Below are 14,851 nucleotides of genomic sequence, written 5' to 3'. Positions count from 1 at the left end.
CGTCTTCATTGCAGGGTGTCGTAAGAAGCTGATGGAGAGTCAAACTCAGTCACTTTGTTCATGTGTTGGTGTTTAGAGCTGAAGAGCGTCTGTCACTCACTCTCTGTTCTTTCAGCTCTCCTCACTAAAAAAGATTTGCTTTTGAGGAATGAGCAGAGTTTTCTTTAACATTTTGACGTCTAAAAACATTTTGACAGACTTTTCTTTCCTATATTTCCAATGTGTCCTGAATGCAGCATCAAAATAAGAAGAATCAGCTTTATTGGCCGCGTATGCTTTCACACACAAGGAATTTGACTTCATTAAAACGATACTCTCTATGCACAAAAAGTACAACATTAATTTACAACAATAAACACAATGTAAGCAAAGACTAACACGTACAAGGCTCGATGAGAGAATAGTGCAGTGTTGGGTCGAGCAAACATGCTGAGATAACTTATAATAAAATATATATATGTAACAGATGGGTTAATTTACTTGAGGAAGAGTTGTAACAGTATTTACATTGAGCGGTGTGATTGATATTAAGGGACGATAATAATACAGATGCTTCCTGCAGAGAGTAAAAATCACCACAAGAGGGCGCCTTCATCCTGCTAACCAGGGATGTAAAGATCCACTTAAGCACCTGAACTCAGTTTGTGCAGAAGAGAGTGAAAAGAAGTCAAACTACTTAAAGTTATTCACTAATTCCCTCTGATCTTCATTCATATACATCTGTCCCTGGATTCTGCTGCCATTCTTCTCCATATTACCAAGTGTATTTATGTAATTTCTAGTCAACAATACACTTATTAAAAGACACAATCACCGTACAGGTCCAGAAAAACCTCTTCAAGATACAAAATAAAACCTGAATTGCTTTTAATCTGTAGAAATATTGCTAATGCAGCAAGCAAATTTAACTTGTTTAAATGTTAAAAGGTGTCATCAAGTCAAATTTGCATAAATATATTATTTTCACTTTTTACAAGCAGTTCAGACCTTTATTTTTTTTAGTTATATATCTTGAAATAACATGTTTATCTAGACTTCTCAGGTGACCATGGTTTACAATAAGTGTATTGAGCTGCTTTTGACCTTATTAGCCTTCTTAGTAAGATTTTAGTGTTAATAGAGGCCTCACTTGGAGACTGAACCAGCTTATTTTAGGCATTACAAAATAATAAATCCAATTAAAAAGGAGAGTTTTCAAGTAAATAAATACATTTTTTATAAAATTAAACTGTGATAAAAGAAACAAAAAGACAAACTTTCATTCACTCAGGGTTTTAGGGATTAGAGAGTCTAAGAAGTTCCTCTCTTCACTCAGTGAGTGATGGACGAGTGAGCGGCACACCCACCCACATATATGACAGAAAAATAAGCTGGAAAATAACATTAACCATCGTGATATCAACAGAAAAGACAGATGTAGATTGATAAAAGTAGAAATATAAACTCAGAAAATGATAAAGAGTGAAATATAGAGCCATCACGGAGCAGATATTTTTATATTTTAAATATAGATAATAAATGTAAAGAAAAGGCAGGCCTGGTTAAAGCTCTCTACATGGGAACAAGAAGGTATGATTTAGAGCTGTAACATAAGCCCATCAATCAATTAGTCAAAAGAAATGATGCCATACATTTTAATTAATTATCAAACATTCCAGATGTTTCAGGTTTTCCTGATTTTCATGATTATAAATTAAATACTTTTTAGGTTTTGTTCTGTTGTTTTAGTCAGAAGAATACATTCAAAGATGTCACTTCTTCATCTTTCTCTTCCTCGGCTCCAGGTTCTTCGAGTACATCTTTTTGTACCAGAGCCCGGTGATGTTCCAGATTGACCAGAAGACGAAGGACTGCTCAAAGATCGCTCTGACCGAGGCCTGGGATCCCTTCCACATCCCAGCCAACTCCACCTTCGAGGACCAGTACATCATCGGAGGCCCCGGGGACAACGTGGAGGTCCAGGAATGGTCGGACAGGAAGCCGGCACGCCAACGTAAACCTGGTTTTTAAAATATTTTTTAAACACAACACCAGAAAGAACATGCACCGACAGAAAGTCATAATCAAAGAAATAAGTCAGTATTAACTGCCAGTGACACGGATAGTCTCCCACTGTGAGGTGCATATGTGAACATCCAGGTCGAGAGAATATCCAGATCACTCCTCCTGAAATGACGGCTTAGGGTGCAGCCAGCATGACACCAAAATCAAACCTTCCAAATTACATAATGTAGGTTTATCTGTGGTAAACACATTGTCACAATCCAGGCCATCAGTGGTGATGGCAATGGTGAATGTGTGGTGTTGTGGCTAAACAAAGACCACCAACCAAAGTGAGTGTTGACAAGAGAGAGAGAGAGACTAAGAAACCAGCTTATATACCAAGGCCCAGTCTGCCCAGGTGCATGACATCAAATTAACTGGCTCCGCCCCTTTCTACCTGAAGACAACCTGAGTGGGGAGAGATACAAGACAACAGGAGGAGCACTGACACAGTCAGGGGTCGTCAGAACAGACTACGATCTTTTGCACTTCCATATCTGCTCAGTTTTTCAACACCTTGTGTTTCATGGAGGACATCTGTGTTAAAAACAGTTAAAGGCTTAATATGTGATTATTCACACTTCAAGTATCTCCTCTGAAAATAACTCTGAGTCATGACTGTCTACAATGGGTGTAACACCCGAGTCCCACTGTCTGTGATGTTTTCAGAGTCCTATCTTCAGTTTGTTTACGTCGCAAGGACAGCCGGCTGACTCCTCCCCTCGTGTATAAAAGTTGTTTAATTGAGGGACTAGAGAAAAGAAGAATAACATACTGTACTCACTGCTTAACTGTGTTTCTAGATCACGCTCATTTCAGGTAAATTTACATGCAGTGTGAAGATACGAGCATAATAAAGATCGCTAGCATTAGCATGCTAACACAACAATGCAGCGCAAGTTGTTTTGGTTTCATGCTGGTGCTTAAGGGCGACATCTACTGGATCAAAAAATCACATATAAAGCCTTTAAACATCTTTTAGATTCTGTGGGAAGTTTAAAATACAAAGTGTCCGTGCTGCTTGAATCCAGTGTTTGTGTACGTTCTTCCTGCAGCTGCTTCACAATAAAAATTAAGCTTCATCAGATTTAAGGAGCAACTTCTGCTGGATATAAACCTCCAGTTCCTCTTAGAGCTGCTGTGACCTTTTCTCGTCTCTCCACCAGATGAGACCTGGGTGGGCGTTTACACCCTGAAGGACTGCTACCCCGTGCAGGAGACCTACGCCAGGAACAGCAGCGTCACCACCTCCACCCGCTTCTTCAACCTGCAGCTGGGCATCAGCGACCCCGACGTTGAGAGGATGTCGGAGTCCGGCTGCTGAATGCCCTCACCTTCAATCTTAGATACTTAAAAGGGATAATCTCGCTGAATTCTTCTGTTACATAAATGTCTGTGAGGTCACAATCGTTTGTCTGATGAGTTAACACAAGAAGAGTTTTTATTCAGCAAAGATCTAATTAATGACTTCTGACGATGAAACTGTTTAAATGCTCCTGTGACCGTTTGTTTTCCTGAGTTTGGAAGTTGTTTTTCCAGTTTTGGTGTGAATGCAGGATTAAACCAGTTCTTTCAGTAAGCGCCGGCTGTCACAGAAACAGCCTATGAGTCACTTAGTTACTGCTGGCTGCTGTTTTCTATTCTTGATTCTAATAACATTTAATTCACTAACTACTTACGACTCGCTTTTGCTGTTTGTGTGAGAAGCTTCAAATCAATGTGAGCATGAGAAGAATGCCAGTCTGTCCGTGGTCAGCCCCGCCCTGCATGCTCTGAGCGTGACAGAGTCAATCAATCAATCAACTTTTATTTGTATAGCGTCAACTCATAACAAGTGTTATCTCGAGACACTTTACAAGAAGCAGGTAAAATACCTTACTCTTTGTCTGTTAACATTACAAAAGAGCAGGTAAAAAGACCTTACTCATTGTTATGTTACAAAAGAGCAGGTAAAAAGACCTTACTCATTGTTATGTTACAAAAAGCAGGTAAAAGACCTTACTTATTGCTATGTTACAAAGATCCGGCCTATCCATCATGAGCACTTTAGCAAAGCAGCAAAAGTTACAGTGGTAAGAAAAAACTGCCTTATTAAAAGGCTGAAATCTTCGGCCGGATCCCCGGCTCATGACGAAACAGTCTTCACAGGCCTAGACTGCGCCGGGCTTGGAAAGGCATAGGGGGAGAGATGGGATAAGATGCAGGAAGAGGGATAGAGAGCAAGGGGGTCAGCAATCCATCAGCAATCCGGTGGGGAGGGGAGGGGGTGTGGGGGGGTTGTTCTGGCAGGCCGCCAACCCACGATCCGGTGGGGAGGGGGTAGTGGTGGGGTGGGGGTTGTTCTGGCAGGCCGTCAACCGACGATCTTGAGGAGCCTAGGAGAGCTCAAGAGCTCCCAGGAAAGTAGGTGGTTAGTGACTGAGATTTATAGATAGATACATGCAGTAATATGATGTACTGTATATGCAGAGAGAGAGAGAGAGATAGAGAGAGAGAGAGAGAGAGAGAGAGAGGAGCTCAGGGTGCCAGTTCCCCCGGTAGTCTAAGCCTATAGCAGCATAACTAAGAGCTGGTCTACACCAGCACCAGCCCTAACTATAAGATTTATCAAAAAGGAAAGTTTTAAGTCTAATCTTAAAAATACAGACTGTGTCTGCCTCCCGGACCCCGGCTGGAAGGCGGTTCCAGAGGAGAGGAGCCCGATAACTGAAGGCTTTACCCCCCATAGTACACTTGGAGACTGTAGGTACCACCAGCAGGCCTGCACTCCGGGACCGCAACGCTCTCAAGGGACAGTACGGCACTAGTAGCTCCTTCAGGTAAGATGGTGCCTGGCCATTTAGAGCTTTGTAGGTGAGAAGAAGGATCTTGAATTCTATTCTAGACTGTATAGGGAGCCAGTGCAGAGAAGCCAGGACAGGAGTAATGTGGTCCCATTTCCTGGTTCTGGTCAGTACACGAGCTGCAGCATTCTGGACCCGTTGAAGAGTATTTAGAGATTTGCCAGAGCACCCTGACAAAAGAGAGTTACAATAATCCAGTCTGGAGGTAACAAATGCATGAACTAGTTTTTCTGCATCACTTTGCGACAGGATATTCCTGATTTTGGATATATTACGAAGGTGAAAGTAGGCTGTTCTTGAAACTTGACTGATGTGAGAGCTAAAAGACATATCTTGATCAAAAAGAACTCCTAGATTCTTAACAGTGGTGCTAGATGCCAGGCTGATGTCATTAAGGACAGTCACATCACTAGAAAAAGTCTCTCTGAGGTTCTTAGGGCCTAGCACAATAACTTCAGTCTTGTCTGAGTTAAGTAGCAAAAACTTTCTGGTCATCCAGGTCCTAACGTCCTTAAGGCATGTTTCTAGCTGACATAACTGACTGGTACCATCGGGCTTCATTGATACATAAAGCTGAGTATCATCTGCATAACAATGAAACTGTATGGAGTGTTTCCTCATAATATTTCCCAGAGGAAGCATATATAATGTAAAAAGAATTGGTCCAAGCACTGAACCTTGTGGGACTCCATGGCAAACTTTAGTGTGCATAGAGGACTCATCATTAACATGTACAAACTGAGATCGGTCTGATAAGTAGGATTCAAACCAACTTAAAGCAGTCCCTGTAATTCCAAGCAAATGCTCCAGTCTGTACAACAGGATCCGATGGTCAATGGTGTCAAAAGCAGCACTAAGATCTAACAAGACGAGCACAGACAGAAGTCCCCTGTCTGAGGCTAGAAGTAGATCGTTTGTAACTCTAACTAGTGCAGTCTCAGTGCTATGGTGGACTCTAAATCCTGACTGGAACTCTTCAAATAAACTGTTGTCATGGAGAAAGTCACACAGCTGTTTAGCTACCACCTTCTCCAGGATCTTTGAGATAAAAGGAAGGTTGGATATAGGCCTGTAGTTAGCCAGAGTTCCTGAATCTAGAGTAGGCTTTTTAAGTAGAGGTTTGATTACCGCTACTTTAAATGTCTGTGGTACATAGCCTGCCAGTAAAGACATATTGATCATATCTAATATGGAGTTGCTAACTAAGGGAAAGACTTCCTTAAACAGCTTGGTTGGGATTGGGTCTAAAAGACAGGTTGACGGTTTCAATGCAGAAATAATGGAATATAACTCTGAAAGGTCGATTGGAGAAAAACAGTCGAGACTAATATCTGGTCCTGGAACTGTCTCTGCCGTATCAGACGTATCTGCACCAGGTAAGGGCAGGAGGTTACCAATTTTGTCTCTGATGTCTAGAACTTTGTTGTTGAAAAAGCTAAGGAAATCATTACTGCTGAGGGCTAAAGGAATACAAGGCTCAATGGAGCCATGACTCTCTGTCAGCCTGGCTACAGTGCTGAAAAGGTATCTAGGATTGCCTTTGTTTTCCTCGATTAGAGAGGAGTAGTAGGCAGCTCGGGCGTGACGTAGAGCCTTCATATATCTTCTATGACTATCCTGCCAGAAAAAACGAGATTCTACCGTTTTGGTCGAACGCCATATTCTTTCAAAATTCCGTGATGATTGTTTCAGAGTACGGGTTTCTGAGTTGAACCATGGAGCCACTCTCCGCCGCTTGACAACCTTCTGTTTCAGGGGAGCAATCGAATCCAGAGTAACTCTCAGCGAATCCACTGCACTATCAACAAACTGATCTAGCTGAGAGGGACTAAAGCTATCGTAAGAGTTTCCAACTGGGTTGAAACACGGTACTGAATCAAAAACAGCTGAAATAGCTTCCTTAAATCTAGCCACAGCACTATCCGACAAACTTCTAGAGAGCACACCTCTTCCAGGCAGAGGTAATTCTAGTAGGACAAAATCAAATGTAATAAAAAAAATGGGCTGACAGCAGAGGATTTTCTAGGAAAACTGTAAGGTTATGGATTTCAATTCCATAAGCTAAAACAAGATCCAGGGTGTGGTTAAAACGATGAGTAGGTTCGTTTACACCCTGGGTGAAACCAATAGAGTCTAATAGTGACATGAAAGCTGTGCTCAGGCTATCATTTTCAACATCCACATGGATATTGAAGTCACCTACAACAATTATTCTATCACTGCTAAGGACTAAGTCTGACAAAAATTCTGCAAACTCAGATAAAAACTCAGAATATGGGCCAGGAGGGCGGTAAACTACAACAACTAGAACTAGCTGAAAGGTTCTTGAGACTGGATGTGGAAGACTAAGAACAAGGCTTTCAAAAGAAGAAAAATTCAGCTTTGATCGAGGGTTAACTAAAAGACTGGAATTAAAAATAGCTGCTACTCCACCACCTCGTCCGGTGTCTCGAGGTATATGAGTATTAAAATGACTGGGAGGAGTGGATTCATTCAAACTAACATATTCATCTCGACACAGCCAGGTTTCAGTCAAAAAAAGTAAATCAATGTGCTGATCTGATATCAGATCATTCACTAAAAGAGACTTGGATGCTAAGGACCTAATGTTCAAAAGTCCACAGTGAATCCTCCGATCTTGTAGCAAAATTGTATTCGTAGTTTTGATTCTAATCAGATTCTGATGATTCACGCCGTTTGGATGACTTATAAAAATGGGTCTGGGCCGGGGGACAGACACAGTACCTATAGTATAACTACAGTTCGATTCAGAATTACAGCTATAGTGACTGGGAGACAGATCTAAGTGTAAGACTGCAGCTCTGCCTCCTGGTCTGAACTCTGAGTTGTTGTCAGGGTTTTGGACTAATAACCTCTGCTATGTTTCTAGATAATAGAGCTGCACCGTCCAAAGTGGGATGGATGCCGTCTCTAGCTAGCAGACCATGTTTTCCCCAAAAAGACTGCCAGTTATCTATGAAGCCCACATCGTGTGCTGGACACCACCTCGACAGCCAGCGGTTGAGTGATGACATGCGGCGATACATGTCATCACTGGTCTGATTTGGGAGGGGTCCAGAGAACACTACGGAGTCCGACATCGTCTTAGCAAAAGTACACACCGACTCCACATTAACCTTAGTGACTTCAGACTGGCGTAGTCGGGAGTCGTTTGTGCCGACATGAATTACGATTGTATCAAATCTACCTTTAGTCTTTGTCAGCAACTTTAAATGAGATGCGATGTCGCCCGCTCTGGCCCCGGGTATACACCTAACTATGCCCGCTGACTTCGCTAGCTTCACGTTTCGGACTATGGAGTCTCCAATAATCAGAGTTTTATTCTCAGCGGGTGTGTCGCTGAGTGGGGAAAATTAGTTTGAAACGTGAAGTGGTTGGTGGGGAACCGTGTGCTTCGATTTTTGACTATGCTTCCCTCGGACAGTAACCCAGCCACTGCCTCCCGGCTGCTCGGGAGCTACCGGGGGGGAAGCCAAGCTATGTCGGCCCGCACCGGCTACAGGTGGCTGGCTAACTACTGCTGCAGTCGATGACTAACTGCTAAGCTAAGCTAAGAGTAAGTACACAGTAACACAGTGCAGAGGAGAACAGAACAAGAAATTATGCAATACGCTCACCGTAGTACGCTGCTCTGCTCAGGTGCTGCTCGCTGCTCTGCTCAGGTGCTGCTCGCTGCTCTGCTCAGGTGCTGCTCGCTGCTCTGCTCAGGTGCTGCTCGCTGCTCTGCTCAGGTGCTGCTCGCTGCTCTGCTCAGGTGCTCAGGTGCTCAGAGTGTGGAGGCGGGGAGCAGGCTTCAGTGTTGCATACATACAAGCAGAATATTTGAAGACAAGAGGAAGAATTGCATTTATCTGCACAGAGAGGGCTCATCGTCATCACAAGCTGCTTCAGAAAACACCGGTGGCAGCAAAGTGACGCCTGCACAGTAAGCATTACAAATACGTTTCCCAGCATGCAACACAGACAATTATGAGTTTAATGAATGACTTTCATGAAGCCTGCATTGCACTTTCACAACAGAGCAACCTCTAAGCTGCTGTACAAACAACATGCAGTACTGGGGGCAGAAAGCCTTCTCCAAACCCTCCGATTCAAAGAAGAGTTCATCTTGTAAAATCTGAAATGAGAAGTGTTTTTAAAAGAGAAATGTTCTCTGTTGTAAACAAGTCTCCCTCCCCCTCCCTCTTCTTCCTGCTCTCAAACACAGCCAGCTCCACTCTGACTCTATATTTCCTGGTTCCCTCCCCTTTAGATCTACAAGTTGAGGATGGGTGTAACCAACAAGAGCTGACGTTCACTGAACAAACACATGCTGTGCAGATCAGAGGTGGAGCTAGTTTGATTTCTCAGGAAGTGAAACTCAGACAGTCGTTGTTACCGAGAGGAGAAATGGCGCAGAAAGGAGTTCAGCTGGGTCAGGAAACTATTTCTTGTTCGATCTGTCTGGATCTCCTGAAGGATCCGGTGACTACTACCTGTGGACATAGTTACTGTATGAACTGTATTAAAAGCCACTGGGATCAAGAGGATGAAAAGACAATCTACAGCTGCCCTCAGTGTAGGCAGGACTTCACACCGAGGCCTGTCCTGAGGAAAAACACCATGTTGGCAGTTTTAGTGGAGGAGCTGAAGAAGACTGGACTCCAAGCTGCTCCTGCTGATCACTGCTATGCTGGATCTGAAGATGTGGCCTGTGATGTCTGCACCGGGAGGAAACTGAAAGCCTGTAAGTCCTGTCTGCAGTGTCTGGCCTCTTACTGTGAGAAACACCTTCAGCCTCATTATGAAGCAGCTCCATTAAAGAAACACAAGCTAGTGGAGCCCTCCAAGAAGCTCCAGGAGAACGTCTGCTCTCATCATAATGAGGAGATGAAAGTATTTTGTCGTACTGATCAGCAGTCTATCTGTCTCCTCTGTTTAATGGACGAACACAAAGGTCATGACACAGTCTCAGCTGCAGTAGAAAGGAGCGAGAGGCAGAGAGAGCTCGGGGTGAGTCGACAAAACATCCAGCAGAGAATCCAGGACAGAGAGAAAGATGTGAAGCTGCTCCAACAGGAGGTGGAGGCTATCAATCACTCCGCTGATAAAACAGTGGGGAACAGTGAGAAGATGTTCACTGAGCTGATCCGTCTCATGGAGAAAAGACGCTCTGATGTGAAGCAGCAGGTCAGATCCCAGCAGCAAACTGAAGTGAGTCGAATGAGAGAGCTTCAGGAGAAGCTGGAGCAGGAGATCACTGAGCTGAAGAGGAAAGACGCTGAACTGGAGAAGCTCTCACACACAGAAGATCACAACCAGTTTCTACACGACTACCCCTCACTGTCACCACTCAGTGAATCTACACACTCATCCAGCATCAAGATCCGTCCTCTGAGGTACTTTGAGGATGTGACAGCGGCTGTGTCAGAAGTCAGAGATAAACTACAGAACGTCCTGAGAGAGAAATGGACAAACATCTCACAGACAGTGACTGAAGTGGATGTTTTACTGTCAGGACCAGAACCAGAGCCCAAGACCAGAGCTGAGTTCTTAAAATATTCATGTGACATCACACTGGATCCAAATACAGCACACACACATCTGTTATTATCTGATGAGAACAGAAAAGTAACAGTAATGAGAAAACATCAGTCTTATTCTAGTCACCCAGACAGATTCACTTATTGGTGTCAGGTCCTGAGTAAAGAGAGTCTGACTGGACTTTGTTACTGGGAGGTGGAGTTGAGAGGAGATGTTTGTGTAGCAGTCACATACAAGAATATCAGCAGAGCAGGGAGCTCAGATGAATGTAGGTTTGGACGTAATGACAAATCTTGGGTGTTATATTGTTACAACAACAGTTATATCTTTTATTACAACAAAGTCAGGACTCCTGTCTCAGGTCCTGAGTCCTCCAGAGTAGGAGTGTACCTGGATCACAGAGCAGGTATTCTGTCCTTCTACAGCATCTCTGAAACCATGACTCTCCTCCACAGAGTCCAGACCACATTCACTCAGCCTCTACATGCTGGACTCCAGTTTTATTATTCTGGAGACTCTGCTGAGTTGTGTAAACTGAAATAGACAGAAGTCATTAACGAGACAGATGTTTAACTTGCTGTGTTTTAAATCTTCAACTTGATTTTTATCCACGCTCGTTGCTGAGATCCGATCGTCGTCACCTGTCAATCAAACTTTATGGGCGGTACTTTGGCCTCTTCTCGTCTGTTCTGTAATTGTTTGAGTGTCTTTAAGTGACACTCCTTCCTGTGTCTGTTTAGCCGTGGACTCTTTCACTGCTCAGGATGACTTTTGTTCACCTGAACTGACATTTCTCTGCATGTAAATATCAACTTCTCTCCGCTCTCCATGTTTGATTATTTGTATTCATACATTTATATGCTGTTGTTTCTGTTCTGATTCATGAGTCTGAAGAGAGAGAGAGAGAGAGAGAGAGAGCAGCAAACTTTTCTTTAATGTTGATTTTCTCTTCTCACCACTTTGTACATTTGTAGAAAATCTATAAAATCACACTTAAAGAAATGAGTTAGTCAGAATAAATGTTGTTGTTCATATTCAAAGTAAAGAATGTCCTCTAAAACTGTAATCCTCCTGATTAAATCAATAAGGAGATAAATCATCGTTTTCTTTTGAGTGAGAGATTCTGATCAAACAAACTGATTGTGTGGATGAAGTGAATGTGTTCATGAAATGATTGAACAAGAGACATTGAACACACTTTACTGATTTGATGTTTGAACAAACTGAAGTTTGACTTCCTGAATAAACACATGAACAAAATGTTTTCTTCTCGTCTTCATTGCAGGGTGTCGTAAGAAGCTGATGGAGAGTCAAACTCAGTCACTTTGTTCATGTGTTGGTGTTTAGAGCTGAAGAGCGTCTGTCACTCACTCTCTGTTCTTTCAGCTCTCCTCACTAAAAAAGATTTGCTTTTGAGGAATGAGCAGAGTTTTCTTTAACATTTTGACGTCTAAAAACATTTTGACAGACTTTTCTTTCCTATATTTCCAATGTGTCCTGAATGCAGCATCAAAATAAGAAGAATCAGAATCAGCTTTATTGGCCGCGTATGCTTTCACACACAAGGAATTTGACTTCGTTAAAACGATACTCTCAATGCACAAAAAGTACAACATTAATTTACAACAATAACCACAATGTAAGCAAAGACTAACACGTACAAGGCTCGATGAGAGAATAGTGCAGTGTTGGGTCGAGCAAACATGCTGAGATAACTTATAATAAAATATATATATGTAACAGATGGGTTAATTTACTTGAGGTAGAGTTGTAACAGTATTTACATTGAGCGGTGTGATTGATATTAAGGGACGATAATAATACAGATGCTTCCTGCAGAGAGTAAAAATCACCACAAGAGGGCGCCTTCATCCTACTAACCAGGGATGTAAAGATCCACTTAAGCACCTGAACTCAGTTTGTGCAGAAGAGAGTGAAAAGAAGTCAAACTACTTAAAGTTATTCACTAATTCCCTCTGATCTTCATTCATATACATCTGTCCCTGGATTCTGCTGCCATTCTTCTCCATATTACCAAGTGTATTTATGTAATTTCTAGTCAACAATACACTTATTAAAAGACACAATCACCGTACAGGTCCAGAAAAACCTCTTCAAGATACAAAATAAAACCTGGATTGCTTTTAATCTGTAAAAATATTGCTAATGCAGCAAGCAAATTTAACTTGTTTAAATGTTAAAAGGTGTCATCAAGTCAAATTTGCATAAATATATTATTTTCACTTTTTACAAGCAATTCAGACCTTTATTTTTTTTAGTTATATATCTTGTGTGAGAGACACGGTGGCTGCAGGAGAAATCTCGCCATTTTTAAGTTAATACGAGTCACGTTTCAATGTTGTAAGCCTTTCATGTAGTTGAGGTGACACAAACGTATAATATTGAGTTAACACAACATTTTCGTGGACTTGAAGTAAAACTAACTTGGAATTGTATGTTATTATGACTTTTTGTTTTTACAGTGAGTTTTGGTTAAACAGTGGTATATTGTCCTTTAATATCTTAGTTAAAAATAAACCATACGATAATATAATGCCCATTTATTTGCAAAACCTGTCTTTGTATACTGACTCACAATAACCTGCTTTTGTAACAATTTGGAAACTTTTGGAAAATATTTAGATTTAAAAATAAATGACTCAGAATAAGTTGGCCTCTGCTTCTTCAGATTTTACCAGCTGTTTTTGTTATACTGCTTGTGGGATCTAAAAATGTACGCAACGCAAGTGCACAATGAAATCCTTTTGAAGCATCCTTCAGTTAACCCTTTGTTTATAACGGTGGTCATCTCTCTGTCCTCTCCTTCTCGCTTCTTCCTCTCTCATCCTCTTCTCGCAAAGCAGAAATAAATCTGTTTCCAAACATAATGGAGCCCTGGGTGGGAGGGGCCTCAGTTTAGTACGCCACTCTCTGATTGGTCACTTGGCTTGATGTCGTATATGATGATAAATCTGGCCCAGGTGTCACCTCCTCGGCGACAGGTGAGGATTGATGGGATACAGGAGGACTATCCATCATCCCGGGCAGGAGGCACGCTATCGGAATTTGGGAAATCTGTTCCCAATCAGGGTCCCACAGTGCTCGGCGGGGTACGCAGTGCTGTTTGGGAGGCGTTACTGGAAATCAATGGTGAGCACTCAAGGTCAATGTACTGTTAGAAAACTCCTTAAGCTCTGACGGATAGATCCCCTCCGCTCTTCCTCTGCCTCTATCCCTTGCTCTCAATTTCTCCACCATTGAATGTGAGGAGACACTGACATTTTCTATCCTCCACCACTGTAGCCCCCCCCCCCCCCCCCCCCCCCCCCCCCACCCTGTTTAAGGACAGGTAGTTTTTAGGTGGATGTCATAGAGGCTGTCTGTAGTAATTTGCGACATAGCCTTTACTTGGTGGAGCCAGTGAGTGCCAATCTGGGGCTGAGGCTGGGACTGGGGTTGGGGCCGGGGAGTATCGGAGATCTAATAAGCCTGAGCCTGCCTGGCTCCTTATTCTTATAGATTACCTGTAAGTCACCTTGTCCCTGCTACTGTAAGGGTTGGAAGTTCAGCTGCATAAAGGCAGACATTCACCCTCACCTCCTTGGCCGGCTGAAAGTCAATTCAAACAGATCAGAGGAGTGAGAAACTTTGTTACAAGTCTGCTGCGAGTCAGTGATTCATTATCCAGTCAAACCGGGGTTTCAGGTGCTGCCTGTCAAAAAGTCTATTTGCGGTAACACTTTATATTACGGTGCGTGTAATAAGCATTAATAACAGGTAATAAGTCACTTATAAGTCACTTATTAGATTCTTATTAACACAAATAAGACTATATGAGTGTTAATATAGGCATAATTAACACATTTATTATGTCTTATAAGACACTTATAGGCTCTTATTAGAAATGTACTGACACTTTATATACCATCATAAACATTAATAAGATGTTTATTAACATTAATAAGACTTCATGAGTGTTAATTAAACTATAAATTAATTTATAATTGGCTTGTAAGATATTAATTAACACAAAGAAACTTGTTTATAGACCACTTATAGACGTTCATAAGATGTTTATTGACATTGATAAGACTTTATTAGGTTCATATTAATGCCTTATAAAGGTTAATAAATACTTTATTATGCACTTATTAAGAGTTAATAAAACTCCTCTGCAGGTAGTGGATCTAAAGTGGGAACACTACTTATAAAGGTTAATAAATACTTTTAAAAAATTAGAGGCTACTTCTCCTTATTCAGTCTGTGGACTTTGCAGAGGACTGTGGGTCAGAACAGGCACAAAAAAGCTTGCTTGCGTGCACAAGCAAAATTAGAACCGCCTTTAGTGACCTGTAGCATGCCATCAGGTATTTTGGCACTTAACATAAGCTACATATTTATTATGTTTTTGTCTCGGATAT

General features: G+C 42.0%; 2 protein-coding genes across 3 annotated transcripts; both read left to right on the top strand.

Annotated features, from left to right (window-relative positions):
- Positions 1–1,555: 1,555 nt before the first annotated feature.
- LOC132978543 (mammalian ependymin-related protein 1-like) lies at positions 1,556–3,717 on the top strand. The gene is made up of 3 exons (XM_061043747.1): positions 1,556–1,569; positions 1,785–1,993; positions 3,210–3,717. The coding sequence occupies exons 1-3, from the start codon at positions 1,556–1,558 to the stop codon at positions 3,365–3,367; spliced, it is 381 nt and encodes a 126-aa protein (XP_060899730.1). The 3' UTR covers positions 3,368–3,717.
- Positions 3,718–8,682: 4,965 nt separating this feature from the next.
- On the top strand, positions 8,683–11,694 carry LOC132979546 (tripartite motif-containing protein 16-like). 2 transcript variants are annotated; one of them, XM_061045447.1, is made up of 2 exons: positions 8,683–8,832; positions 9,160–11,694. In XM_061045447.1, exon 2 carries the CDS (start codon positions 9,297–9,299, stop codon positions 10,971–10,973), a length of 1,677 nt encoding a protein of 558 aa, XP_060901430.1. In that variant the 5' UTR covers positions 8,683–8,832; positions 9,160–9,296; the 3' UTR covers positions 10,974–11,694. The 2 variants fall into 2 exon arrangements, with proteins under 2 accessions (XP_060901430.1, XP_060901429.1); XM_061045446.1 differs by having other exon boundaries at positions 8,928–11,694.
- The last annotated feature ends 3,157 nt before the right edge of the window (positions 11,695–14,851 follow it).

Source organism: Labrus mixtus, chromosome 8 (genome assembly GCF_963584025.1).
Source record: "Labrus mixtus chromosome 8, fLabMix1.1, whole genome shotgun sequence".
Taxonomy (NCBI): Eukaryota; Metazoa; Chordata; class Actinopteri; order Labriformes; family Labridae; genus Labrus; species Labrus mixtus.
The sequence above is the reverse complement of the archived record's forward strand: the minus strand, read 5'-3'. Positions and strand labels throughout refer to the sequence as shown.